This window comes from Tauraco erythrolophus, chromosome 8 (genome assembly GCF_009769465.1).
Source record: "Tauraco erythrolophus isolate bTauEry1 chromosome 8, bTauEry1.pri, whole genome shotgun sequence".
Classification (NCBI taxonomy): Eukaryota; Metazoa; Chordata; class Aves; order Musophagiformes; family Musophagidae; genus Tauraco; species Tauraco erythrolophus.
In genome coordinates, this window is record NC_141472.1 from 38,290,355 (window position 1) to 38,318,008 (window position 27,654).

The following is a 27,654-nucleotide window of genomic DNA, read 5'->3' on the forward strand; positions in this document are numbered from 1 at the left end:
ATGTGGAGCATCCAGATGTCTCTACAGCAAAATACTCTGCTGCTCTCCTAATTTCTCCTCGTTTCATTTTTCTCATTTTACAGCCAGAGTTTTACAGTGCCGCTTTTTTTTGATGACTTCATCCTGAAATGTCTTTATCTGAACTTTTCAGTATCTGATTTTCAACTGAGATGTCATCCAGTTAGTGCAAAAAATAGGACATTTCCAGATTCGGTCCCCTGCTCCCTGAGGGCTCCCTCCCCAGTCTCTAATAAATCGCTTAATTCTTCATCCTCGGTTTTCTCATGTGTAAATTAGGATTAAAGTTGAGCAGTTTTGAGGGTCGGGTTATAAATAGATAATCAAGAGCTGGGCAAACTTCAGAGGATTGATAATTGTTTTTACCCTTTCTACTCAGTAAGAATAATTTTTTGGCAGTGTTTTTGAAGGCTGTCACCATGGTTAGTCCCTTAGAGGAATAGCGAAGGATCTGTTTCTGTAGGAGCTTCCATACTGCCTGCAGGGCAGAGGCTGGGAATTGCTATGTCTTTCTGTCTATGCTATAGTAATTATTGCCCTGACTCTCAATTCGTATTTTGTGCTTAGAATAAAATTGATCCCATCCTTTTGCTAGCTGTAAAGTTTTAGGCAGGTCTAGGTTTTCTAGAAACTTGAATCAATGCCAGTGAAGACTTTTCATAACTTTATCGAAGTTCTAATTGATTTTCTTCTTTCCATACCACAAAGGAGGTAAAAAATACCAACTCCTTTGATTTGAGTGTAAATGAAAACTAAAAGTGCTGAATTTGTTTCATGAAGATTTGTGCAGGTATCTGCTAGAGGCATAAAAAATTCAGGAATTCCAGTAATTTCAGAAGTCCTACCACATGCTGATCTGTTCAAACTTTTGTGCTGTAAGTTGTTCTTGAACAATATTTTTTTTAATTTTGGTGGCTATTTGTAACATCCAAATACCTAAAGACAAGTATTTATCACTGAAAACAGCTGCTTTGCAAAATCCAAATTGCTTGAAAATTAATTGTACAATCACTTTTAATACTGGAGAGCGGTTAGCGTATTTCTCGCGATTGCGATCAATACATAAACTAGCATGAAATAAAATCAATTTTATTTTAAAGAGAACTATTTAATGTTGAAATTTTAATGAGATCATTTCTGTGATGTAGTGTTTGTTAATGTTCAAGTACTTGTCCTTCAGATACACAGTTAATTCGGTAAAGCTTTTAAATGCGTGCTTAGATCTGCCAAATCAAACATGCACTTAAGTAATTAACAAAGTAAGTAGTCATTGTGAATTCAGTTTTAAAGAAGTAAATGAAAGAAACTCATTATTAGAAATTATCTGTTTTCGATTAAATTGAATGCGATAGCAATGTTAGAGCATTACAAAAATCATTCAGTTAATGCATGGGCACCTTACAATCAAAAAAGAGATTTGGGTGAACTAGGTGGAGTGAAGGAAGAAGTCCGGTTTGCAGGTAATTGCAGCGGATGGATGTCTTTGCAGCCCTGTTTGCCACCGTGCTCTGGAGCCGTTCGTGTCAGGCTGGTTGCAAGAGAAGCACAGGCTGCGGTCCACGTTTCACGAAGCGGTGGCCGTAGGCTGTAAGCGAAGGAGAGGGCCACTTTTGCACGGTGACGTCCCACTGCTGCCTCCTCTTGCAGCCTGGGTATGCAGGGAGCATAGAAGTGGGTATGCAAAAAGTAGTAAAAGTGAGCAAGTTGCTGGCCAGTCTCAGTAGGAGCGATTTCAATATTTGTGCTTGAATTTCCTTACCAGCAAGTGTCTACAAACCAGAGCAAATCAACTCTCTTTCCTAGATGAGATCTTTTCTAGCTTTAGTGTTATTCATGGTGGTCTCCATAGTTTAAAAGTAGGTTGTTATTTCTTTGGTTCTGGTTGTTTCAATGTATTAGGTCTAACATAACCTTGGTATAAGGGCAGCAGTGTGAAATAAACTTATGTTAGCAAAGAATTTAGCCCATTTTTATTAGAAATGAATAGCACAGAGGTTGTCCTCAGGGTCTCAGGCAACTGCTACAGTGATCAGTTTGGTTGTTCTAATATAATAAGCAGATATTGACTTTAGTTGAGGTGAACATCGAGATTTACTGTCTCAAAAGCTAAAATATCGACTGAGGGAAAACCAGAGTCAATGTTTACCTTGAGGGACAATAAATCTTGATGTTCACTGAAATATGAAGTCACGATGATTTTCAGAAGCGTTGAACCTCATTGTAGTTTGCTGTGCAGGTGCTCATCAGAAAAGCTACCTGAAATATAAGTATGAATTTGTTTTAATTTCTTTTAATGAATCACATCACTTGAGCAAGTGCACTTGTTTCTACATGTCCTTTGCAAGGTCAGTATTCCTGACCTACATTTAAATAAACAAGTTACAGAACATTATAAATCACACCAAAGCTCTCTGCTAGTTAGATATTTGGACTTTGATGAAGATGCAAGTATGAGCTTTTAAAAGACAAAATAAATAGATTAATATTTGTATAGCTTGATCAAGTAACTGACAACTTCAAGATACTTCATCAAGGACTCAGGGTTTACATTGGAGTGAATGGAAGCTGGCTCATTTTGTTAGGGGAAAACCTAATAAAATAGCAGTTTGTCTCTTAAAAAGTAGCTTTTGTCCTTCTTCCCTTCAATTTATTGAGAACAGTGCCCGTCAATTCGATTTTAGGATTCAGATGTTAATGTATTCCAGATTGGTTGTGGCTCTAAAAAGTGATACAGTGGTCCTATGAAAATCAGTGGCAAAACTCCCATTGGCTTCAGCCAGATGTCATTTCACCCCTTGGTTCACTGAGCCCAAAACCCAGCATGTGAATAAGAATAAAAATCGAGGAAAGTAATTAATTTTCTGAAATGCTAAAAGTACTTTGATTGTGTTTACGTCTTGAAAGGGTTAAAGGCAAGGTGCTAAGGGATGGAGCCAGGCTGGTCATCGGGCACTGAGCTCTGCAGCTCCGCACAGGTTGGGCGTTTGCAGCTTCCAGCACCTTTCTGCCCCCTGAGCAGTGCAGAACAAGGGGCTCCTGTGCCCATCGCATGGACTTCCTTTAGTTTCTGTCCTTCAGGAGGTGTATCGTAGTGCAGCTCCATACGTGTGTTGGGTGGCTCAGTCTGAAGGTTTTTGTAAATGCACTGTCATAGTGGGTTTGCGTAAGTTTGGGGAAGGTTGAGCGTTAAGCAGATTATTTTCGAAGGAACTGTTGTCTTTGTGCTTAGGAAGAGAAGTGGCATAGCTGGACAAGGGAATTCTGTATCTGCAGCAGTGGCAGCAGATGGCAAATGTGATGTGGGCCAGGATACTGAGACTGTGTCTAATTTGAAGCTTGGATGCACTCTCTGTTGCAGCCATGGATCCATGGGAGCACATCCCAACCTTCTCCCAGCTCAGGCACTTTGGGTCCCTGGGTTGAGTGAAGACTGAGAACACCACATCCCATCCCAGCCTCTGTTCAGGGTTGGAGCAGGGTGTTCCTATGGAGCTAGGAGGTGAGAAGTGCTCCCAGACCCCCTGGTTAGTGGGACCCAAAGAACAGCAAGGCTTAGCTAAAATCCTTTGAAAATGCCAAATCAAGAGCATCACCTCTTTGACCTTGTTAAGTACCACAGCTGTTAGTAAAAGATAGGAGTGAAAGGCTTTAAAGCTTTGCTTTTTTTTTTTTTTTTTAAATACAAAAAAAAGATGAATTGGAAGTGATTGAAAACAAATGATGATGAGGCAGGAGAGAGAAACAGGAGGAAAACATTGTCCTGTGGAGGAAAGGAACCCGTGGTTTTTAAAGGCAAAGAGAGAGTCGCAAATTATATTCTCACCTTCCGAAATGTGTGCCCAGAGTTGCACCAGTGGAAATCTTGCATCTCTATATGACTCCCATTTAGAAGGTGTAACGGAGTCTACTGATATGCGTTGTAACTTGCTCTGAAGAAATCTGTCCCTCCCAGTGATACGGGGTCTTTGTTTACACCTTCCCACTGTCTCAGAGGTACTGCTGGAGGTGGCATCACTCGGCACCATCGCAGGGCAGAGGAGGGAGGTTGTTCTCAGAGGGGGCATGCAGTGATGGGAGCGCAGTAACTTAAGAAAATGAGTTATCTGTAGCAATTATATTTTGAGGTTTTGGTGGTGAATGTAACCTGGAATCCTGACTGAATTGGAAGTACTGAGTGGGTCAGCAGCACACCGCCCGGGTATTAAGGTACCGCAGGGATCGTGTGGCCGGTGCCGTGTGCCCTCCGGCACAGAGTGGGATGTCTGTCGGAGGAGGAGAGCTGATGAGGCTTCACGTGTAATCATACCGGCTGTCGTGGTTTAGCACAGCCGGCAACTAAATGCCACACAGTCACTCGCTCACCCTCCCTCACTAATGGCCCGTTCCATCCCACACTAAGGGTCCTGAAACAGGTAAGTCCCAAAATTGCAATGACAGATGAGCGAGAAGCCCAAAAAGAGAGAGAGCAGTCCGAGAGTGAGAGCCTCCAGAAGAGCAAAAGCTCTTCTTTCCAGTCATCCCTCATCTATATACTGGGCATGACGCTGCATGCTATGGAATACTCCATTTTGGCCCTCAATCCTAAGTCTAAGTTCAAATCATAAGGGGAGTTGTGGACCCTTTGTCCCGGCCATTCTCCTCCCTATCCCGTTGTGCTCCTGGACACTGGCAAGAACACAGCAGCTGAAAGGTCCTTGAGATCTCAGTGCCAACTATAAGCATTAGTGTGCTGTCAGCATTCTTCTCTTAGTGAATCCCAGACTAGAATCAAAACACGGAGCTCTTCTAGCTGCTATAAAGAACTAACTCTGTCCCAGCCAAAACCAGGACAGTGGCTCGACACGAATAAGCTGCAGAATACAAATGCTTTATTAATGGCTTTATTATTGCGGTCCTGACTGCTTTTGAAAGAGCGCATCTGAAGTATCACTTCACGTCACGTGTATTTGTGTCACGGCACGTGGGGTCTCTGTTTTGCCCTCACGCGTTTCCTGGGATGGATTTTAGTTCAGGTGGCATCCCATCCCTGCCCAAACCCTGCTGGTTTCCTTACGAAGAATTCACATCAGGTAAATGCTGCCGGAGGTTTTGGCCACCAAAACGCCCTTGTGTTAAATTCCTGGTGTTAGTCTGCTGCCGCTGTGCGCAGGTGGGCTTTACTGGTTCGGAGAGGTCTGAGGTTTGGCAGATCTTAAGGCAGAGCGATGAGAGGTCACTGAGACGACGAGCTGGGCTTTCCAAGCCCTTGGTCTGGCCGGAGCAAGGAGCGGGGCTGCACGCAGCCAGGTGAGTGGCAGTGCTCGCATCGTGACCCGCAGGATTCCAGTGATATCCTCTGACCCTGAGCAAGGGTTATGGAGTAGAGCAAGGAAAAGACTCTTATATCTCTGTGTGTGCCCACCCCAGCTGCCCCGCCATGCCTGCGGAGGGGGGCAGGCAGCACCCGCGCTGTCACCTCCCGGCTTCTCCCAACCTCGTCTTTCCCTCCAAAGTCTACAGAGCAGGAAAAAGCACCCACTCAGCTCTTAATAAACTTATTAATAAGTAAGTTTTACCTCCCTTAGCAGTGCCTGGTGAGACATCTCCTCCCCAGGCTGCAGGTTCCCTGCCTGCTGGCAGCCGGTTCCTCCGAAGCTCAGCGCTTTGCGCTCTCCTGGTTCTGCCTCCCCTGTGCGGTGAGGGAAGCTCTGGTCATGCCTGGAGGCATGACCTGATCTTCTGCTGATCAGCTCCTGCAGACAGCAGTATGTTTTGTCAGGCAACACAGGCACAGTGTAGTTTTTCCTTCCCCTCCCGTGGAGCAGGGAAACTAATAAATACTCCCTGTCTCTGCATCCGTCTCCCGGCTGTCTTGGGGGAACGTGAAGGCTTCATAGTGTCCAAAGAGGGATTGTTATTCTCCCTGCATGTGGCAGGAGTCAGTAGCTCTCTTGAGGGAACAGGCTGGCCAGGGTGGGACAAGGCTTTGCTCTGAGCTCGGTGTGCTGCCACATCCACCACACCTGCGGGCTCTCAGCATGCTGGTGCTGAGCACAGGTCCTGCTCAACCATACTTTCTCTCTTTACTCTTGTATTCTCCAGTTAACATTAATGAGCATGGATGCACAGCTAATTGGAGGCGCTTCTGGTGCTGCCTGCTCAGCCTGGGAAGCTTGGCCTCCACAGGCACTTTATACAATAGATAGATACCTGTATATCATGTAGTCAGACCAAATACCACTGCCTTGGCCTGCAGAAGTCATCAGTCCTTGTCATAGGATCATAGAATGGTTTGGGTTGGAAGGGACCTTAAAGATCATCTAGTTCCAACCCCCTGCCATAGGCAGGGATACCTTCCACTAGACCAGGTTGCTCAAAGCCTCATCCAACCTGACTTTGAACACTTTCAGGGATGGGGCAGCCCCAGCTCCTCTGGGAAACCTGTTCCAGTGCCTCACCACCCTCATTGTAAAAAAATTTCTTCCTTAAATCTAACTGAAGTCTCCCCTCTTTCAGTTTAAAGCCATTGCCCCTTGTCTTATCACTATATACCCTTGTAAAAAGTCCCTTTCCAGCTTTCCTGTAGGCCCCCTTTAGGAACTGGAAGGCTGCAATAAGATCACCCCGGAGCCTTAGAATCATAGAATCATAGAATGGTTAGGGCTGGAAGGGACCTTCGAAGGTCATCTAGTCCAACCCCCCTGCAAGGAACAGGGATATCTCCAACTAGATCAGGTTGCTCAGGGCCTTGTCCAACCTGGCCTTGAACGTCTCCAGGGATGGAGCATCCACCACCTCTCTGGGCAACCTGTTCCAGTGTTCTACCACTCTCATAGTAAAAAATTTTTTCCTAATATCCAACCTGAACCTACCTCCCTCTATTTTAAAACCATTACCCCTTGTCCTATCATAACTGGCCCTCCTGAACAGCCTCTCCCCATCCCTCCTGCAGGCCCCCTTAAGGTACTGGAAGACCGCCATAAGGTCACCCCGGAGCCTCCTCTTCTCCAGGCTGAACAGCCCCAACTCTTTCAGCCTGTCCTCATAGGAAAGGTGCTCCAGCCCTCTTATCATCTTCGTGGCCCTCCTCTGGACCCTCTCCAACTGGTCCATGTCCTTCTTATGTTGGGGGCTCCAGAACTGGACGCAGTACTCCAAGTGAGGTCTCACAAGGGCAGAGTAGAGGGGGAGAATCACCTCCCTCGACCTGCTGGCCACACTCCTCTTGATGCAGCCCAGGACGCGGTTGGCCTTCTGGGCCGCAAGAGCACATTGCCGGCTCATATTGAGCTTCTCGTCCACCAGTACTCCCAAGTCCTTCTCCTCAGGGCTGCTCTCGATCCAATCACCACCCAGTCTGTATTTATGCCCAGATTGCCACGACCCTTCTCTTCTCCAGGCTGAACAGCCCCAACTCTCTCAGCCTGTCTTCATAGGAGAGGTGCTCCAGCCCTCGGATCATCTTCGTGGCCCTCCTCTGGACCTGCTCCAGCAGCTCCATGTCCTTCTTGTGTTGGGGACTCCAGAGCTGAAGGCAGCACTACAGGTGGGGTCTCACGGGAGCAGAGCAGAGGGGCAGAATCACCTCCCTCAACCTGCTGGCCACGCTGCTTTGGATGCAGCCCAGGATACGATTTGCTTTCTGGGCTGCCGGTGCACATTGTCAGCTCATGTTGAGCTTCTCGTCAACTGACACCCCTAAGTACTTCTCCTTGTGCTGCTCTCAATCCATTCTCCGCCCAGCCTGTATTAGTGCTTGGGGTGGCTCCAACCCACGTGCAGGACCTTGCACTTGGCCTTGTTGAACTTCATGAGGTTCTCACAGGCCCACCTCTCCAGCCTGTCAAGGTCCCTCTGGATGGCATCCCTTCCCTCCAGCATCTCCACCACACCACACAACTTGGTGTCTTCAGCAAACTTGAGTGACTGCAGTGCAGAATGGTCTTTGGAAGACCTTCATGCAGCCCCAGTGAAAGCTGGGAATGCTCCACACCTCCTGTGCCCCCCAAAATGCTGTGGGGTGACCCCACTCCCTTGTGCAAAGATGTTGTTGTACCAAACGTTATCGCTGTGCATGTTCCGGCCCTGCCATGATAGTCCGAATAAATTTTGCAGTTTCTCTTCTGTTACTTGCGCACGGACTGCGAAAAAGGATTTGTGCTTAATGTAGGAAAAATCCTACTAATCTTACTGCTGCCTTGGGCCCCTTTGTTCCCCTCCCTTTCCCCTTCCCCTGCATGAAACGTGATGCTCTCACTAGTTCGTGACATACTTGCCCCCATCAGTTCCACCTTCTGTTGCCCTCTCTTTTTTCTTTCATATATTTTGCATTTTTTAGCCTATCTTACTCTCTCCTCTTTGTTAAACCTATACACAACATTTATAAAGACCCACACTTAAAATTAGTTTCTGGCGTTTGCTGATCCTGAGGGGTTTTCTTTAGCAAGTTATCTTCTTTTCATCTGACATGAAGGTAATGTTCTAACAGGACACCAGTTTTGTGTTCTGACTGGTACCTTGATCTCCCTGCCTCCGCCTCCAAAATGTTGCAAATCAGGCTTCTTTATTGTTGTGACCACAGCATGCATTGTCATAATCTGTGATTTTAAAAGAAAGCTGAATTATTAAACCTGTACTTGAATTCTCTTTTTTTTTTTTTTGTTTTTGGAGGGTGGAGTGACAGGAAAACTATTGATTTACAGTTCTTTTAATGGTGAGAACTGAGCAGCTCCACAGCAGCAAGGCCAAGGAGATTTCGGTGTGTGGAAGAAGAAATTGTAGGCGCGCTGTATTTTTTCAGGGCAGCACATTGTCCTTCATACAAAGCACCAGAGAACACTGTATCTTCAATCAGCTTCTGCAGACAAACTGGATTCAAAATAAATAACTTTTATTCATTACTGTAACAGAACTGTTCATACATTTGTTTGTTTAAACTGGAAAATCTGCTAAATCTCAGTGTGCTGCTTCCAACAACCTGAATATCCGGCACCTTTTAAAAATGTTTCTCAAGCTTTTGACTGTATTTTTCTCTCTACAGAGATACTGTAGTTCAGGTGAATACACAGTGTGTTTGATTAGGAGTTACACCGGAGATAAGTCATTTGCAGGGAAAAAAGCATTTATAGTTTTTGTGTATAAAAAAGAAATGTAGAGGACACATGAAATTTCCTTATTTTATGGTGAATGACTTACAAGGATATGTTAGAAGCAAAGGTAAATAAGTGCTGATCTTAAGTTTGTACCTTCTGAAACAGGAAAGGATGGGGTACATATGGTCCTGGGCAATGATGTGTGATAGATTATAGCGAGAACAGTCTGAGCAAATGAAATTGCAATGGAGTTCCTCTTCTGGCTGCAGAAAATAACTGTTATTTATCCTGTTTCCTAAGATGCTGCGTGCATACTGCTCTTTATTATACACTTAAAAATCCCTTGACAAGTCAATAATGAATAAATGAACTTAAAGCTATTACAGCACTGTTAGCATAAGAAGCACAAGCCGGGATATATTTCAGTGTACTCTTTCCTGGGTTTGGCTGAGGCATTTCTGCAGCAATGCTAACCTGGATAGTTCAAATGAACAGTTTTGATTCTTTCTCCTGGCAGGTGTACGAGGCAGTCCCATGCTACAGCGAGTGCAATCAGTATTCTTGGGTAGTAGAACCGTGGTCTCCGTGCAAAATCAACAGCGAACAAAATTCCCTCCACTGTGGAGAAGGAATACAAACGAGGAAAGTCAGGTGCGTGAAGACAAAAGCACAGGTAGTCCAGATGAAAAAGAGCTGATACATACTTGCATAAAGCTGCAGTATCTGGCCATCTGACAGTGAGTACATTGCTGAGTCCAGTGTATTTCACATGAAAAAAAACATGCATTTACGTGCGACGGTTTGCAGGAAAAGCGTCTCAGAGATGCTTGTGTTACGATCAAGATGTCTTTCAGGAAGAAGGCACGATGTTTAAATTAGAATTCTTCAACCTAAATACCGTATATACATAAAGCCCCCAGAGGTATATGGCCTCCATATTCTGATTTACTTACATTTTCCCCAAGTGATGGCACTGCACGCACCAGAAAGGCCATCATTATTAGTAAGTATTCATTCCCCAGGCACGGGGAAATGCTGAGTTCTTTCCAAATGTTCCGATGTTACTAGCAGGAGCACAAAAGTTCGTTCTTGCTCGTTGTCACATTCTGTTCACTCGTCTGCCAGCCAATCAAAGTTAAAATCCTTCAGGATGAAGTTTGAAATGTTTCTTTAAAGTACTTATTGAAATCCGTGAGTAGCAAAAGCATGTTATGTGTGTAGCTGGTTTTGATTTGCATTAACGTCATTAATTCCCCATTTTCACCAGCCACACTGCATATTGCTGTTGCGTTGCATATGGTGTTCTATATGGGGTTGATCAGTCCTGTGGATATCCATCGCCTGTGTAGTACACTGATGATCCTCTAGTGAACGTGTCTGTTTCTGTGTAGGTGTGTGAGTGCTGCTGAGGACCACGGAGGGGAGACTGTGCCCAGCGCCCTGTGCAATCAGGCTGAAATCCCAGAGGTGATGCAGAAGTGCAGCTTGTACTGTCCCAGTGAGTGCGCAGTGTCCGACTGGGGACAGTGGAGCAAGTGTCCACAGGTAGGCTCTCCTGCTCGTGTCTCTGTGACAGTGTTCCTCTGTCCTTCAACCATTTCATGAGACAGCTATTTTCTAACAAAGTAAATCATTTTCTGAGGGAAGTCAGGCTTAATGGATCCTGCCAGCATGGTTGAATCTGGCGATATTTATATTTCTACAGAGACTGATTTATAGAAAGTTAGTTAATAGAACACGTAGTTATTACTGTGACACTTGATTCAACCCATCCTTCCGCTTGGTCTACGGGAGAGGACTCACATAAGTGGAGTGGGTAAAGGGACCAATATCCTAGCTGTAGTAAGGACTGTCTGTGTTAGGAAATACTTGCAGGGGAGAGCTCCGTGAGTGGTGCACGACTGCTATAACAACCAGCTGGTAAACCATGGTGGTGGCACTCCTCTGGACAGGTCTTAGGCCCAAGGGAATGAGAGCTCTCCCTTCCCAACAGGCACTACTTCTCTCCAGCGTCTCCTCCTCCTCAAAAACTTGAGGGAAGATTTGAGGCAACAGCAATAGAAAGGCATGGCAGCAAGATGCCTGAACAATTTGTCATGTCACAAAATACTCAAAACTTTGTGAATTACACAGGGATTCAAGCCACTGCCGAGTGCTCTGCGTTCTCCTAAGTGTGCAAGATGGAAAGAAGCTGCAAATCCTGTCTTGTGAAAACTCTCTGGCCTCATAGCCTGCAATTTCAAAACCATTGTTTCTCTCTGCTGTGTGTTGAAGTAGGTGCCAGGTTTAATCTCGGGGGTTTTGTAGTAACTTGCTTGATGTATTTAAGTGACAAACACATATTCATTGCCCCTGTGTTAACAGGGCCATTATCGAAAGTCTGAGTGGTTATTGGACAGGCATTTATACTGCCACTGACACAGGTAATTTTCTTCCGTAATATTTTGCGTAGCGTATCAATATACTCAGTAAGAACATGTCAAATAAAATCTTGTGTTTCATTTCCTGCATTCACCTCCTCCTGAGCAGCATAGCTTTGATGAAGTATAACATTCTTGCAACTGATAACAGACACTTGGATACCTTTCAAAGTCCCGCTGTGGTTGGGCTGTTTCTTTGCCATTGACTTTCTGGGTTTTTATAAGAGATAGATTTTCTTCGTTTTAGCATGCAGTAAACTAATGCAGAGATCCTCAAGGCCATTGGGTATTTTTCAGGTGCCTTGGTGCCTGTCAGTTGGTCAGGAAGGACTGCTTGAACCTTTAAGCACCCTAGTATCCTTAAGACACCCTGAGTTTTTGCCTGAAGACTCCTTTTTGGCAATGGTGAAGCAGAAAAGAGATGCCCAGAGCTCATGGGCTGCACTCCATCAGGCAGCCTAGCTCTTGGCAGTCGCAGGGCCGAGAGCCACTGTCTCTGCGTTTCCTTGTACATCCTTTTGCCACGATAGATGTTAATTCACAAATGTGAGGGCATCTGTATGCCAATGCAATTAGCTGAACAATATGTTTTCACAAGCTGTTCCACAACACTTTGTTGTGAAACCGAGATGACTGTGTGTGGATGGAGCATGTGTTTAAATAGTTTTGTCCAGATATGAAGCAATGAACAGCTTGAAGTTTTATGGCTAGATAAAACTCTCCCTTTTAAGAGTTTGCAGCAGTGCTGTCTCCCTTTTATAGCTACTCAGGCTATTTGTGTTCCTTTGGTTTGGAGAAAGGACCACACAGCACAGTCCCTCCAAGGCTGCACATGCTTAACATCTCCCAGGCAAGCAAGCACTGGGCTTGCTCTAAGTGCAGAGTGGCTGTACAATGACCGTGGTGTATCTTCAGTATATGTGGGGGTACCGGTGTGATGGGGCAGGGATTGAGGGAAGCGTGGTGGCCAGGAGTGAGGCATTGCCAGCACCAGGGTAATTAATGCAACCTTCCATCTCCTGAGTGGCCACTAGGAAAGATGGTCAGCAAGAATGGCCACAAGCTGGTGGACATGGTCAACGGAGTTACAAATGCAATGGAGCTTGTAGAGGATCCCGTTTCATCTTTAAGGGAAGAGCGACACGTGGTCAGTTGAGTGCTCCATTGGTTGCAAGTGAGAGCTTGAGTCTGGACCTTGCATAGAGACCCTACATATAGACACTCAAATACAGGAGTCTGCATCTGGAGCTGAATCTCTTGTTAAGTCTTTTGGTCAGACCTGTTGTCCCTCCATCCTGCTTGAAGTGTCTTCCCACGGAGTGCAAAAAGCGTATCAGTAAGTTTGCATGCATAGAACCTCTTGCTCATTGGGACTGTCTATTTAATTGTGTTTGAAGGAATTTTGCTCAGTAGCTGGTATACTTGTGTATGGTTTCTGATTCATGCCAAACTGGCAGTAAATGCCGGTCTTCTGAGGATGTATAAAATGCTTTTTGAATATTCACCAAAAATCTGTTTTCTAAGTATGGCCTATTTCTCTTCCCTAAGTAATCTGAAAAATTTGAAGGATCATGTAATATTGAAATGAAAAAGCTAAACCGTACACTCTGGATGCTCTTTTTCAAGCACATTTACATTTCATATCAAAATAGTTGGCACTCTTTTAGTCATGGCACTCTTGCGAGGCAGCTGCCAAAGAGCTTTCTGGGAAATCTTCCTGTATCTCTGGTCATGTTTGGCTTGCTGGAGATAAAGAGGATTTATGAAACTTGACAAATTCTAGTTTGTAAGGAATGAGCAACCGCAATTTCAGCCTCATCTTTGCCTGAGTAGCTCTTTGATTTGAGATATTTACCTAAGATTTTGGTCAGGTGAGAATTCTTTTCCAGTCGCTTTGGTGTTCTGCTCGTATTTTATAGTGTTGATAATAAATTTGTCCTGATAGTGGAATAACTAACTCTTGTCAGCTGAATATAAAAAGGCCTTTTAGATTATCCAGTTTACCTTTTGTCGATATGTCATTGTACTCCGGATACTTTCTAGGGTATTACTAAGTTTTATCTTGTAGCAATACTCTTCCCATGTGGATTTTCCGCTTTCAGGATAGTAAATGATCTTGAATCATGTTGAAATCAATGAGTCATAAAGGTGGCAACTGCTTTGACAATAGGAAGTATTTTCTTCAGTACTTCCTTCTGCTAAAACGTTGCATTTGTTCTACATTTTTTGGCTGCATTCCCCTTTTGCTTTTAAATATTTGTGTTTCTAGGGTGGTCTTTTGTAATTTCAGATGCTCCCACAATTCTTTTATATACATTTTCCAACTGAATTGCAATTTTTGCATCTCGATTATAGTGCTATTTGACACTGTTATGCAAAGCTAAATTTTAATATTTCCTCTAACGGCACTTTGCCATGACCCAGAAATGGAGCCATCCAAAATGTAATACTTGAAGGTTACTTTTGAAGTTTTGTCTCTTTACTAGATTCAAGAAACTCATAATTACTGATTCAAACCTTCCCTATTATTCTCACATTCTCTTTTGTGAGAAGGAAATTCAAAATGGTTTTCCCTCTGATTGAAGACTATTTTTTGGCTCATAAAGTTTTCTTCTTTGTCACGAAGTAACATCCGTGTAACTTAAATATCAAGGCTTTAAAGCTATTTAAAATAACAGTTTGAAGCTTGCTAGTTAGAAGAAAAAAAATCATGCACAAATTAGATTGACTTGCATTTTGCTTCAGAGATTCCGTATTCGTTCCAGCTACAATAGCGTGTTCAGACAGACATCATCACTTGATTGCTCAAAGACCTGGCTAAACAATCTGGAAACCATAATCCTATCATCTCTGTTGCATATTCAGTGATCGAAGAACACGTGCTACCTGCCGTGTCTCGACTTTGTATTCATCTGACTTGGAATTAATTCACTTCAATTGAATTCATCAAAGCATTCTTAAAAAGAGTTAATATGCGAGTTGTGCTACAAGCCCCTGAAATAATAACCTCGAATTTATTTTGTCAGCTCTCTGCTGCCATGTGGGTAGCTGTCGCTGCCCCTGTAGCCGATCCGAGCGGCCTCCTTGTTTGCCTCAGCTGTTGGCATTTCTAGCAGCTAATTCTAAGAGGTCTGAAATTAGTTAATTATAGGAGGTTGCATGTCTGGTGAGTGAGAACAGCTGTCTCTGTTTCAGCGGGCTTTTTCCTCATGGATCAATAGTGATGTACAATGCTCGGGACTTGCGACAATTAGTTATTATTCTCTTGAATCTGCAAAGGGAGTGTAGTGCTGCAATAAGTGATCGTATTAAAAGTGGCACCAGGCGATGCAGCCGACTCTCAGGTTTTGCAGGGACTTTCATCATAGACATGAGTCGGGGTCGTCGTAGCTTGGAAAAACTTTCCTTCCTGAGCCAACTGGAATGGAAGTTGTGGACTTGTGTAGACGTTGGGACTCACCGAAGTCTTCACCGTGACTAGTACCTCTATATGTAGGTTTGGCAGAGGACCTGCAGTATGGAGGCTGGATTGAAGAATGAAGCTTGCACAGAGTTGTATTTCCAGCCCGAGAGATAATTTATTCAGGTCAAGCATGAGAATTATAGAATTATGCTGGTCCAAGACTCTTGTGGAACAATGTACACTACTCCTTATGCGTAGCTGGGACTTGCTTTTTTTTTTTTTTATGGCTTTACCAAAAAGTTGGTAACTGCTGTAGTTTTTTAGATTCATTCTTTTATTTTTACTCTTCTTTGTTAACAATCATTTTTTAAAAAGTAATGGTTATATATGGAGGCAGATAAAGTTTCAGAACCTAGCTGCATCTCAAAAAGGAAATTTATGCAAATGCATTTTCATTTCAAAAGACTGCTCGTGTTATTGTAAATGGCTTGTTAGATTGTTACAAAACATCCACAGTGGCATGGACAATATAACAGTTCATTGCACTGTTAAAAAGAGTCAAATCCTGTTGTTACGAGCACATTTACATTAGTTGGAGGTTGTATGTTTCCCTATGAGCAGTCAGTTAAATATGATGCAGCCGGCTATTTATAGTGCAGTATGCACTATACAAGCCGTTTGATAAATTAAGCAGCTTAAAGGGCTCTCTAATAGGTTACGACCTTTTGTGCTGTACAATTATGATGCATATGAAAGCCTAGCTCAATGGGCAGCTTTTAAAGTCCATCACAAAGAAGGTTTAAGAGTGTATATTAAGGTGTGATATGTTAACAGCTCTTACTCTGGAACTTAGCATTCATAACCTTGCCGTTTTATTCTATTTAATATCCTTCTCTTCCAGAACAAACTTTCTGTGCTTTGTCTGTTCTGTTATTGTCTGGAGTGAAGGCTAGGTACATCCTTTGTGTATGTTTGTGTCCCTCACTTTTTATGTTAGCTTAAAATAGTGGCAAGTGGTCATGGTGGAAGAATGTGATTGGCTAAAAGAAATATTTAAAAATGCAGAGGTTAATAGTGCCAAGAATTCCTCCATGATGGCTTTTATAATTTTGAAATGGTCCTTTGGGGAAAACTTCAATTCATTCATACCTTAACATTTTATGTTCCTCTCATTGATTCAGAATATTTTGTTTCTGTAGTGGTTTACATAATCTGGCCTATAGATCCCTGACTCTAGCTTAATTTTTTCACACTTTAGAGAAAAGTATAATGGAAATGGTGAGATTTTATATAGTGAAGTAGGCTGAGGCCGTATAGTTGCACACATAAAGAAACTTACTGTGTCCGCGGTCCTATTGATGTAGGCTGTTAATGTACGACCTGATTAGGTCTCCCATTATTATTTCCATACAGAAATCAATTCCATTCCTATCACCAATATCAAAGGAAGCACATACCTGAACTACCCACCCTGTTGTGTACAGTCATCGAGAAGGAATCTGGACTAAATCCAACAAATTTAGTCTAGACTAAATCCAATCCAAATATAGTCTGTAAAACTTAGCTGCCAAACTGAGTTGGCACCTGACCTTGAAGGTACATAGAGTTCTCCAGGCCTCTGACCTTCTTGCTTTGTGCATCACAGCTACCTCCATTTCTTAGGACTTGTCTCCTCTCTTTATGGCCAATCATCTCTCCTATTTATTGTCCTTCTTTGATCTGTAAACCTTTAATTTATTTCTAGCCTGGGTGGTGTCAGAAGTGGGTTTCATTTGTCCAGAACAGAAGCAGAAATTGGACAAAGGTTTTCCACTTGCTAAGCAAGTACTAAACTCTGATGGTCTCCAGACTGCAGCAAGAATTGCTTGTCCTTCCTGGTAGCACCAGCCCTCTGGCAGAGCAGAGCCTTAGTTTCCTAGAAAGATCAGGTGAAGGTGCTGAGTCTCCAGAGTTGCTCTTATTGCAGTTCCCTGGAGATGTCCCTGGAGCTGAGACTCAAGCAAGAGGCTGAATTTCACCCCACCCTCTTTTCACTTTCCTCTGCATGAAGTCTGTGCAAGAGTTGCTCGATCTGGACCCTGGCACGGATCAGCGAGCTCTGTGCATGAGGGGACCCTCAGCACCTGCACAGGTTCTGCATTGCGCTAGTTCAACCATGACCTGACTTCGGCACTGCCTAAATCTATCCTAATAAATCATTGCAATCTAAGTCTATCACCTTGGCTTCAATTTCTGCCTAAGGAGATTTGCTGTTATGACCAATCCTATCCCATTGTTACATACCAAATTCTTCAACTATGGGAACTAGTTATGGAATTTGTAACCACAAGCATGAAAATAAGTAGCATGACCTTAAAGAGATTATCTCAAAAATACATGTCAAAGTTAAGCTCCCACTACCAAACTCTTCCCTTGTATGTACCAGCCTTTCTCTTAACAGTGGTGTTGGGTGCACCTTTTCCTCTTTCCTTGTGCTTCCACTATAGAAGAAGTGTTGGCTAATGCTGAGGACAAGCCAGTTGTGATTACTTTACAGGAGTAATGGCTGACTTAATGTAAAAATAATTTTAAAAAAGCTGGATCAATGATCAGTGAAAGTAGTAATTATTAGTAGAACAGTAGGAAGTAAAATGATGTCTTTGAAAGTGTAGCATACAGTTAGTGGGAAGAGAGGAGCTGTAAATGAAGATATTCAGCAAACGGTTGCTGAATCACAGTGGGTTTTATTTATTTAAAACCCCCAGAATTGTAGATTCTTATAGGCTTGTGATAAGAAACTTGAATTCCTAGTGGGGTAAAGCAGATCCAGTCTTGATCCATGTATCTGAATGGCACCTTTGCTATCTTGTATGGAAGAGTATTTGAAGAATCAAGTTGTTTTCTTCATTTGTGAGAATGGTCAGAATCAACCCCTTCCATAATCTTGCCCAAATCTTAATTAATTCTGTGATAATTTCTTACTTTAATTACTCAAGTAATATTTTTTTTCCTCTTACTGCCTTTTCTGTAATATTACTGACTGCTGTTTCTGTCCTACCTCCTACAAATGTAGTTTGCTATTGATGGTAATTGGTTTTTCTCTCAGTACTTTCTAAGACCCAAATTCAAGACTAGATACGTACCATTTGTAGTGATGGCAGTGGTGACAGTGGTGACATGATAGCTTCCTCCTGCTGCTCAGCTTGCACACTTCTCTTCGTTATTGCTTGTTAACACCCTCAGCATCTCCCCACTGGAAACAATTTCTCTTTAACTTTCCCCATTCACATCCCCTAATGACTTTGAGTCTGCCAAGCCATTCCTCAACCTTTGCTGCATCGTAAATATTTAATTTTGCCAGCCTGGGATTTTGGAGGGGTCCTGCAGGAGTTGTGCACCCATGCCCGTTGAGATGCCATGACAGCTGGATACTCAGCTCCCTCTTGCTCCTTTGAAAATCCCAGCTTTCATCTTTTTCTTTGCAAGTCATTCCCTCCTGCCGCTTATTCAGTTCCATAGATATTTGGCTCAATTTTTTACATAGTTAACTTGAAAGAGTAAGGCCAGAAAATCAATTACAAAACTAAATTGACTTCTCAATTGACGTAAAGAGAAATTCGACAAATAATATTACAGGATATTAGTTACAGTTTGCCGACTTTGAATTTTTGCATGTTTCCCGTGTACTCAGCTTGATTAAATGAACACTTTTCCTACAGAGATTCTTTATTATTCAAAACCAGTAAAAACGGGGAGCTTATCGCATCAGTTCTGGCTTCTGAACAACATGGCTCATGAGCGCAGCGAGAACATCAGCCTCAGAGCTGCAGTAAACCAGTCGTTTGGATGGCTGCAAACGCAAGCTGGACTTTGAGACTTTGACCTGTTTGAGTCACGGCTGTTGAACTGGTCTGCCACCCACCAGGAGGACATCCGAGAGGGAGAACAGTCCTGCTAGCCAGGAAATCTGGGGGACTGTATGACAGCATGTGCAGCGCGGAGCTGCGTCAGCGGCCTGTAATCAAGCACAATGGGGAGCACGCTAGATGGGGGGAAAAAGGTGCTATTGTATTAAAAGAAGTTACTTTTCTACAAATGATGCATATTATCTGGCTGCAGGTTCTTATTTTGAAGGGAGCAAAAGCAGGTATTTCAGAGATGGCCCAGACTTCACTTCTTTCACAGAATTCATTGATTTTATTTTTTTTTTCCTTTTATAACATGATGCAGAGAAACATTATTTAGGAGTAGCTACTGAGATACCATCTTTGATTGATTTTTTTTTTTTTTAATTGGCAAATCATTTAGCTTATTAGTGTTAGTTGTGAGGATGAACAATCTGATTAGTTGTGGAAAATGCAGTAGTAAAGTATTGGTAAACAGTTAGCATAGGTTTAATTTTCAGATAATTAAGAGCAATTGGGTATTTTAGATGACCATGGATATTTGAATAAGATTACCATTTAAAATGATTTGACAAGGCATGCATCAGCAATAAGAACATAATAGAATTTCCTTCATATAGTGTAAGCATAAGGAAAATAGTTCCTGGCAATATATTTTAAGACCGGACCAGACATTTTTCCTATTTGTCCTGATATTTGTTCTGTTTAGTTATGCTATCGTCTGTGCAACTAATCCAGTTTACAGCAGTCTGAGATATAGATTTATGTTGCAATGCCATGACATTTCTCTTTAATATTCACAATACAGGAATTATCCGTACTTTCACCCATGCAGGGTTCAGTGTTTGCAGGCACTTTGTCGCGTGGTAATAAGCTTGTGGTTTTAGACTGTTAGTGGTTTTTTTGTAATTAAAGTACTCTATAGAAAAAACAGGTTTTAAATTCCCAAGTACTTATGAAAATGTATTTCTACATGCCTTTTTTGTTGTTGTTGTTTTCTTTGCTGCTCCTGAGCAGTCTTTGGTCCTAATGAGAGACTGTTAGAAGTTAAATAGGTCATCTTGTTCAGTAAATGGCTGTGAGTACCTTTAATAGGGATTTATTTCCATTAGGTTTGCTGCGACCACTTCCGCACACCCATTCCTGCTGTACTGGATTGCAGGAAAACTCAGCTGAGTTTTGGCGGGTCAGAGCCTCTACCCTTGGGGCTCTTTTTCTGTCCCAGCCTTGCAGTCAAAATGGTTATTACGTATTCCCATAATCACCCTGGCTTCAGACTGAGCTTATTCAGACCTTTTTTGTGATTTCATTTAAGGAGGCAAAGCAGCAATCCTTAGTGCTCTTCACCACCAATTAGCCTTGCCCGGTGTCAGAGGTGTTTCATCTTCGGCACCATGACTCCTTCCTCCTGAAATGGTTCCCCTTGGCATCATAGAATAGAATCATAGAATGGTTTGGTTTGGAAGGGACCTCAAAGATCATCTAGTTCCAACCTCCCTGCCATGGGCAGGGAAACCCTCCACTACACCAGGTTGCCCAAAGCCTCATCCAACCTGGCCTTGAACACTTCCAGGGATGGGGCATCCACAACTCCTCTGGGAAACCTGTTCCAGTACCTCACCACCCTCAGAGTGAAAAATTTCTTTCTTATATCTAATCTAAATCTCCCCTCTTTCAGTTTAAAGCCATTGTCCCATGTCCTGTCACTACATGCCCTTGTAAAAAGTCCCTTTCCAGCTTTCCTGTAGGCCCCCTTTAAGTACTGAATGCTGCAATAAGATCACCCCGGAGCCTTCTCTGCTCCAGGCTGAAGAGCCCCAACTCTCTCAGCCTGTCTTCATAGCAGAGGTGCTCCAACCCTCGGATCATCTTCATGGCCCTCCTCTGGACTCGCTCCAGCAGCTCCATGTCCTTCTTGTGTTGGGGACTCCAGAGCTGAACGCAGTATTCCAGGTGGGGTCTCACAAGAGACATCAGATGTGTATGCGACACCTGGGGTTGGAGCACTGGCACCATATTCCCCATGGCCCAACCAATGTGTATACTATAGCCCCAAATTAAGGAAACCAAGGGAAAAACTTAAGAAATGCATAGGCAGAGCTGGGTGACACCTCCATGTGACATCCAAAGAGAAGAGCACTGTGGCGCTGCTGAGGAAGGGTAAGCAGGAGGAAATCTGTGGGGATGAGCAGATGCTTTCCTCTATGTAAAGGGGATGTTTCTTGCAAGGCTTCTGAAAGCGTTTGGTCACTATTGCTAAGTGTGCAGCAAAATGGAAAGGGAAACAGCCCCGTCTCGCAGTGCTAAGGGAGTGAGGATGGAGGGCTGCTAAAAAAAAAAAAGTTTTTGTGCCTGTGATGTACAAACACAAATGGAAACAGGCCTCGGTTGGTTCATATTCACAGGAAAATGTAAACAAGCAAACACTGGTTTATAGGCAGCCAGGCATCACTGTTTGTATCACATACTTTGAAAAGTCACCCCGTCTTCTTGTCAGCATCGTAACTGACATTATGTAATTATCGTTACAAATGTCCTTCCTAGAAGTGAAAGCTTTACTGTAACATCAGTTATTACTTAAAAATACATTAATTGTACCGGAAATCCTGTCCCATTACTCAGTACTGTGGCATTTTACTAGATGTCTTGGAAAGAGGTGGAAAGTAGAGCGCAGCAAAATGGCACACTCTTTATCCCTTTGTCCCCAAGGATCCTTACAAAAAAAATTATGGGAATAAATAATGTAGGAGTGCCTAAAATAGCCAAATCAGGGTGGACAAAAGATGACTTCTAGTAATATTGGATTCTTACTTTTGAACCACATTTATTTTCCTTCATCTGCTTCTAAGTATCTTTAGAACAGAAGCATGATTATATCGTAGCTGGGTATGGCTGTGGATGTGCACGTAACAACCCCAGGGAGTCAGTGTCTGTATGATTTACTGGGATCTCTTATACTGTCCATCACTTTTGTATTTAGGTGTGTGATCCGAATATGATGCAAACCCGAACTCGACAAGTGCTAAGGGCTTCAGTCAATACAAAGCCCTGCCCTGAAGATACACAAATGAAGCCATGTATTCTTAACCAAAATTGCTTCCAGTATCAGTACAATCTGACAGGTAGGTATAACTTTCCGATACACTGTTATACGTTCTGCTTTTCCAAATATCTTTGCATAAAAGCTTCAGCTCCTTAAAGGCTTTCTCCAGTTGTCTTTTTAGTTATGTTTGCCTGTGGTGTTGGTTAAAGCCTTGACATTGAAAGAGTTATGTGTAGACATCACTGATTTCAATAAAGTTAATTATGTGCCTACATTTTTACAAGTTACTGGACAAATGCACAATTTTTGTATTTAAGTTGTCATTGCAGATACACTGGAAATAAAACAGGTTAAATGGGATCTTTTCCTTTTGGTGGGTTATCAACAAAAATAATTACAAAATTCCAGTGGGTTATCAACAGAAATAATTACAAAATTCCAGTTAAAAGAGTGTCATCTGTGTGATTCTGGTGAAGCCAATAGTACCAACAGAAGTCTGATTTGAAGGCAAACACAGGTTATATGGATGGGCATAGGATATTTGGAGCAAAATGCATTATTTAGGAACTTAGAAGCAATTAGATCTGTTGCAAACAAACTAACAACAACAACAAAAAAAGCCGGGAAAAATTCCTTATGTTTTGATCAGCTCAGATAAGTGAGAAAGGCAGAGGGAGGACTGGTGGAAAGGGAGAACAAAGCAGGAGAAAATGTTCTGTCTGGATATAAACTCAGCCTGCTTGAAGTATAAGCCCTAGAAACACACAGGCTGCAGGACGATGCCTTTTTTATCATCGTGTTTCAGAAATGCAGAACATTTATGTGTTCATGTTTCTCAGAGGTGGAAGACACAAAGTAATAGGTTTTCTTCTCGTATGCTTCCTATTTGGTGGTGGTATATGGAAATGTTTGTTGTTTGTGTTATGCTTTTTTGTTAATTTTACATGGCGTCTTAAGGCTTAGTTTAGTTTAATTGTATTCTGACCATAATAATTTCAGACAAATAGTAAGATATGAATTTTCTTCTACTAGAAATACCGTTTTTATTTCATGAATATTAGAGCTTAGTTTTAAATAATGGGGAGCTTTGCCTTGAGACAAGAAATAGGTTAAACCAGTGTTACCCTTCAGAAACTTCCCCAGCTACTTTATCAAAGTGGAATTTTACTTCAGACAATACAGTCTCGTAAACACGCCGACTGGGTTGAACTGATACACTTTATCAGCGTTTAACAGTTTTCTGTGCACTCTGATGCACCGGTTTCGTTAAGGGGATATCTGAGCGCAAAGCCAGCGGTTCGTCCTCTGAGACTTAGAATCATAGAATGGTTTGGGTTGGAAGGGACCTCAAAGATCATCTAGTTCCAACCCCCCTGCCATGGGCAGGGACACCCTCCACTACACCAGGTTGCCCAAAGCCTCATCCAACCTGGCCTTGAACACTTCCAGGGATGGGGCAGCCACAACTTCTTTGGGCAACCTGTTCCAGTTCCTCACCACCCTCAGAGGGAAGAATTTCTTCCTTATATCCAACCTAAATCTCCTCTCTTTGAGTTTAAATCCATTGCCCCTTGTCTTATCACTACATGCCCTTGTAAAAAGTCCCTCTCCAGCTTTCCTGTAGGCCCCCTTTAAGTACTGGAATGCTGCAATAAGATCACCCCGGAGCCTTCTCCAGGCTAAACAGCCTCAGCTCTCTTAGCCTGTCTTCATAGGAGAGGTGCTCGGTTTTAAGAGCAACCGTCTTTTGTGTGGGTTGTCCTTGGGTCTGGGGTGCTCTGATGTGGGGAAGGTAATCCTTGTGTTGGGTAAACCAATGCAAAAACATCACCGCGTCCTTTGCTTTGTGTCCGCAGGCTGGAGCGGGTGCCAGCTGGGTGTCAATGCCACCTGCGGGCACGGGGAGCGGCGACGCCTCCTGAGCTGCCAGCGCAGCGATGGGGCCACCGTCAGCATGCAGCTCTGCCAGCGGGTGAGGATGGCATGCGCACTGGGCAGGGAAATGTCTGGAGGGTCATTTTGTTTCTAGGAAGCTGCTGCCTTCTGTTCTGCACCAAGACACTGTCTGTAGATGGTGGAGAAGTTGTGTTCGTTGCTGGGAGCGCAGTAGTTGGGTATTTTGAGGGAAAAAAAGCATCTCCAGGGTGTTAGTGGGTTGTATCACTCCTTAATTCAAACGGGAGGTTTTGGGGTTGGAGTAGCACACATGGGACACAGCTATAGACCCTGCACCATGGCTCCAACAAAGCTGGCCACCAGGGAGATTGTGCCCTGCTAGAAGTTTGGGATTATCCTTTCAGAGTAAGACCCAAACACTGAAGGACTTGTAGACGTGAAATGCTTCAACACTGACACTGCTTTCACCAATCGCACCCTCAGTAAAGCTCTTTGTAAGCAACAACGCTGGCATCCCACTAGAGTCGCTGCCGATTTTCGGCTTTCTGACTTGGTGGCCAGCCATGGCAGGAGATGGCCGGGGGACCTGGGGGGACTGACACCTGTCTTTCCTTGTCTTTCCTTGTCATCTGACAGCTTCGCCTGGAGAAGCCCATGCAGACGAGCAGTCGGTGCGTGGTGGGGTGCGCGGTGGACTGCCGCCTCTCGGCGTGGTCGGCGTGGTCACAGTGCTCCCACACGTGTGGTGCTGGCGGTGAGTCCCCACCTGCCCTCCTGCCCCCTCTTCCCCCCCATGCCTTAGCGATGCAGTGCAGACGGGACCCCCAGTCCCAGAAGGGCTTACGCAGCCCCCGAGCAGGGGTACAGAGCACAGGGATGGTCCCCAGCTGCCCCGAACCCTTTGGAGGTGATTTTTGGACACTCTCAAGGTCCTGAGGTGCTGGGTTTTTTGAACAAAGCACACTATTTTCAAAGTACTCGAAAGTGAAAAACGCAGTTTAGAAAACGAAGTGGACAGATGCTTCGAGGATTATTTTGTTAATTAATTCAAATTCTCAGAATTCAGTCATAGGAAACATTAACCCCAGAGAGAGGAGGAGTACGTAGAGCTAGTGAAGAGCTGGGGAGAGCTACAAGGTTCTTAAGAAATGGGTAAATAACTAAATGCAAATCCTCTAGTGAAGTTACTTTTAGTGACATAATTACATCCCATTGAAGAAAAAACACTAAGACTATTTTTCATGCTTTAGTATATGCCTCTGTCTCCATTGTGTATCCACAGGTCCTGTAATACTTGTGTGACTCCAGTAACTTCAGTGAGGTTTTCTGTAGCCAGTAATGCTCACCAGCCTACAAAAAGTGAAAGGATTAAGACCTTTTTTTTAACTTTATATGATTTAAAAATCCCTTTGAGTATTGACCTGAGAACATGCGTTGAAGCTTTTATTCAAAATAAGCTGGTGACATTATTTCCCAGGCTTCTGATGTGCATTAGATGTACAGCTAATGGTCTTTAAGATTCGAGAGCCATAATGTATATTTGGATCAAATTCACTTAAGGTCAAAAAGAAAAAAGCTCTTAACTTCCATAAAGTGATTCCTTCAGATGAATTTCAGAGATCAAAGCATGTTACAGAAAAAGCTTAATATTTGGATTAGTGATGTTCTTTCTTTGCTGAGCTTTTAGCCCTTTTGTAAAGTAGTGCTTTCTTAACAGAAATGAATAATTCATAGGCAGTGTTTTAACAACAACACACTAAGAATACTATTAATTCCAAATTTTATTTTGTCTTCAAAATCCATTTTGGAGTGTTAATGCTCATGTCGCTGAAAGGACTTAAATTATTTTTTTAAGTCTTCAATCACTTACTAAAATAAACAGAGCTACGTGTGCAAAAACAAGTTGTAACTTTATGGCTTTTAGCATGTAAAGGAGCAGCTCATCGAATATAATCCCTGAAGGTTTTTTTTTGTTCTGAGCTCTTACATTGCAAAGTCTGCAAAGGGACGTACTCTAGTAAAGGTATGTCTTGTTTTCCGCTCCTGGTCCTGAAATGCTAATGTAAATCCTAAAGACTGGTTAAAGAGCTGATGGTTCCCAATGTATGTAAGGAGCAACCACTTACTTCATGTCCCAGATCAGAGCTGGACTTCTGCAGAGGAAAACTGGAAACATCTGTACCCTGCTGAAGCAGACCTCAGCTCTTCTTGGGAGTGTCCTGGCTGTAGGTGCCAAGCCTCATTAAGGCTACTTGAAACCACGCAGTCAAGCCCAAACTCAGCTCAGTCTGTGGGTCGTCTTCTGGTCCTGAAAGATCATATCTCCATTATACTGCTAGCTAGATAGCTGACTTGTGCAGTTCAGGACATGGACGTGTATGATTTAAAAGCTGCAGGTACTGTTTTGTGAACCTATGGCAGCTAAGCAGCTGGGAAAGCTCTCTTAAAAATTGTGTCATAAGGAAGCCAAGCTTTGCTCAGTCCTTCTCTGTCATTTGAATAGCTTTCCAGGGACCCAAGAGCCTTCTGAATCTCATCCCGAAGCAGGAGCATCAGTGAAACAAACGTACTTTGCATCTGAGTTATTCCAAGCGCATGGTTTATTTTACTGCAGCCCCAGTCCTGATCTGAGTTTTGCTGCAGCAACCACCAAGCGTGGAGCTGCACTGATACCAAACATCCGCGATGGAGGGACCTCGGCACCAGTCCTGCGGCCGTGGCCTTTGTGTGGTTCCAACACTGTCGTTTCAGCTTCTTCACTGACTTCCAGTTGGTTATAAATACTACTTGATGATGGTATTAAGAGAGAAGACATTAATTATGTACTCATCTACAGGTGGTGCTTCACAGCTGAATACAGTGAGGGTTTCCTACCCGAAGGTTCATAGGCTGCAATACCTTTGAAACCGTCACGAATTTCTCAGAGGCATTTGTGAGAATAGGATGAAGCCTCAAATTAGACAGGGAAAACCAAAGGATGACAATAAACAAGCTGTGGGAATTGGCTGTAGTAAACACTGATTTGGCTTCGCTTTGCCGAATAAGTAATTGCCCGCTGTTTGGTAAAGTTAAAATGTAGGACTTCGATGCATGAATCTCAAAAATAATTCCCAGCAAATCAGTTGTACGCAGCATTACTGGCTCTGCTCGCAATAATACTCTGCTTTTCTGGCTTTTCTTGGAGAGCCTGTGAAGGGCCTGCTGAAGTACTATAAACAACTTCAAAGAGAAACGTGATTTAAATATCATTCAGATCAAAATTTAGTGTTGCTGGATTTATGTTTTCATGTTTTTTAACTCAAGCATTGTTGCTAACATTTTTATTCTCTCCGTCTCTTCCAGTAACTTGGTTTGCTATGATACATTTTAATGGATGGTACCTTTCTCTCGCTCCGGTTTTATTTTATGGAACAATGTGTTTAAACATGAAGTGCTGCTGCTGTGTATGTGGCACTGACAGCTAATATGGTTCTGGTACAGAGCAGCCAAAGGCGAATATATTGATTTTTATAAATGATGATGAGTAAAGTAGATCTCTCTTTCCTGCCTGTGCTGAGCCTACGGAGATGTGTAACTGATATTTGCCTGTTGCAGCTGTAGTTCTGGGCAGCATCTGTTCAGGATGCTGGCTGGGGCTTTAGGCTGACATTGGGTTATATATTAGGGTTCCTCAGATCATTTGCTGTACTGCTATGAAAAGATGTATAGTACTGCGTTAATGGATGATGCTCCCACGGCCTGAATCAAAGTTACTGGAAAGACGTTTGGTACGACTTATCTCCAGCAAATTGTATTTCCTTTGTTAAGGCAAATGAATACATGAGGATGCTGATTTTTTCTACGTAAACGTTTTCCCATCCTGTGTGCTTCTCCCAAGTTGTCTAACAGGAGTGCTAAATAGTGTAAAAACACCTAAACC

At 43.2% G+C, this 27,654-nt stretch overlaps 1 protein-coding gene across 2 annotated transcripts in view; it reads left to right on the top strand.

The window, feature by feature from the left end:
• THSD7B (thrombospondin type 1 domain containing 7B) overlaps nucleotides 1-27,654 on the top strand; it is a 278,232-nt gene that overhangs the window by 230,883 nt on the left and 19,695 nt on the right. For both annotated transcript variants that reach the window (XM_086615669.1, XM_086615670.1), the window contains 5 exons: nucleotides 9,607-9,740; nucleotides 10,481-10,634; nucleotides 21,777-21,918; nucleotides 23,696-23,811; nucleotides 24,372-24,489. In XM_086615669.1, coding sequence (XP_086471795.1) covers nucleotides 9,607-9,740; nucleotides 10,481-10,634; nucleotides 21,777-21,918; nucleotides 23,696-23,811; nucleotides 24,372-24,489 — 664 coding nt within the window. The remainder of the gene's footprint in view (nucleotides 1-9,606; nucleotides 9,741-10,480; nucleotides 10,635-21,776; nucleotides 21,919-23,695; nucleotides 23,812-24,371; nucleotides 24,490-27,654) is intronic.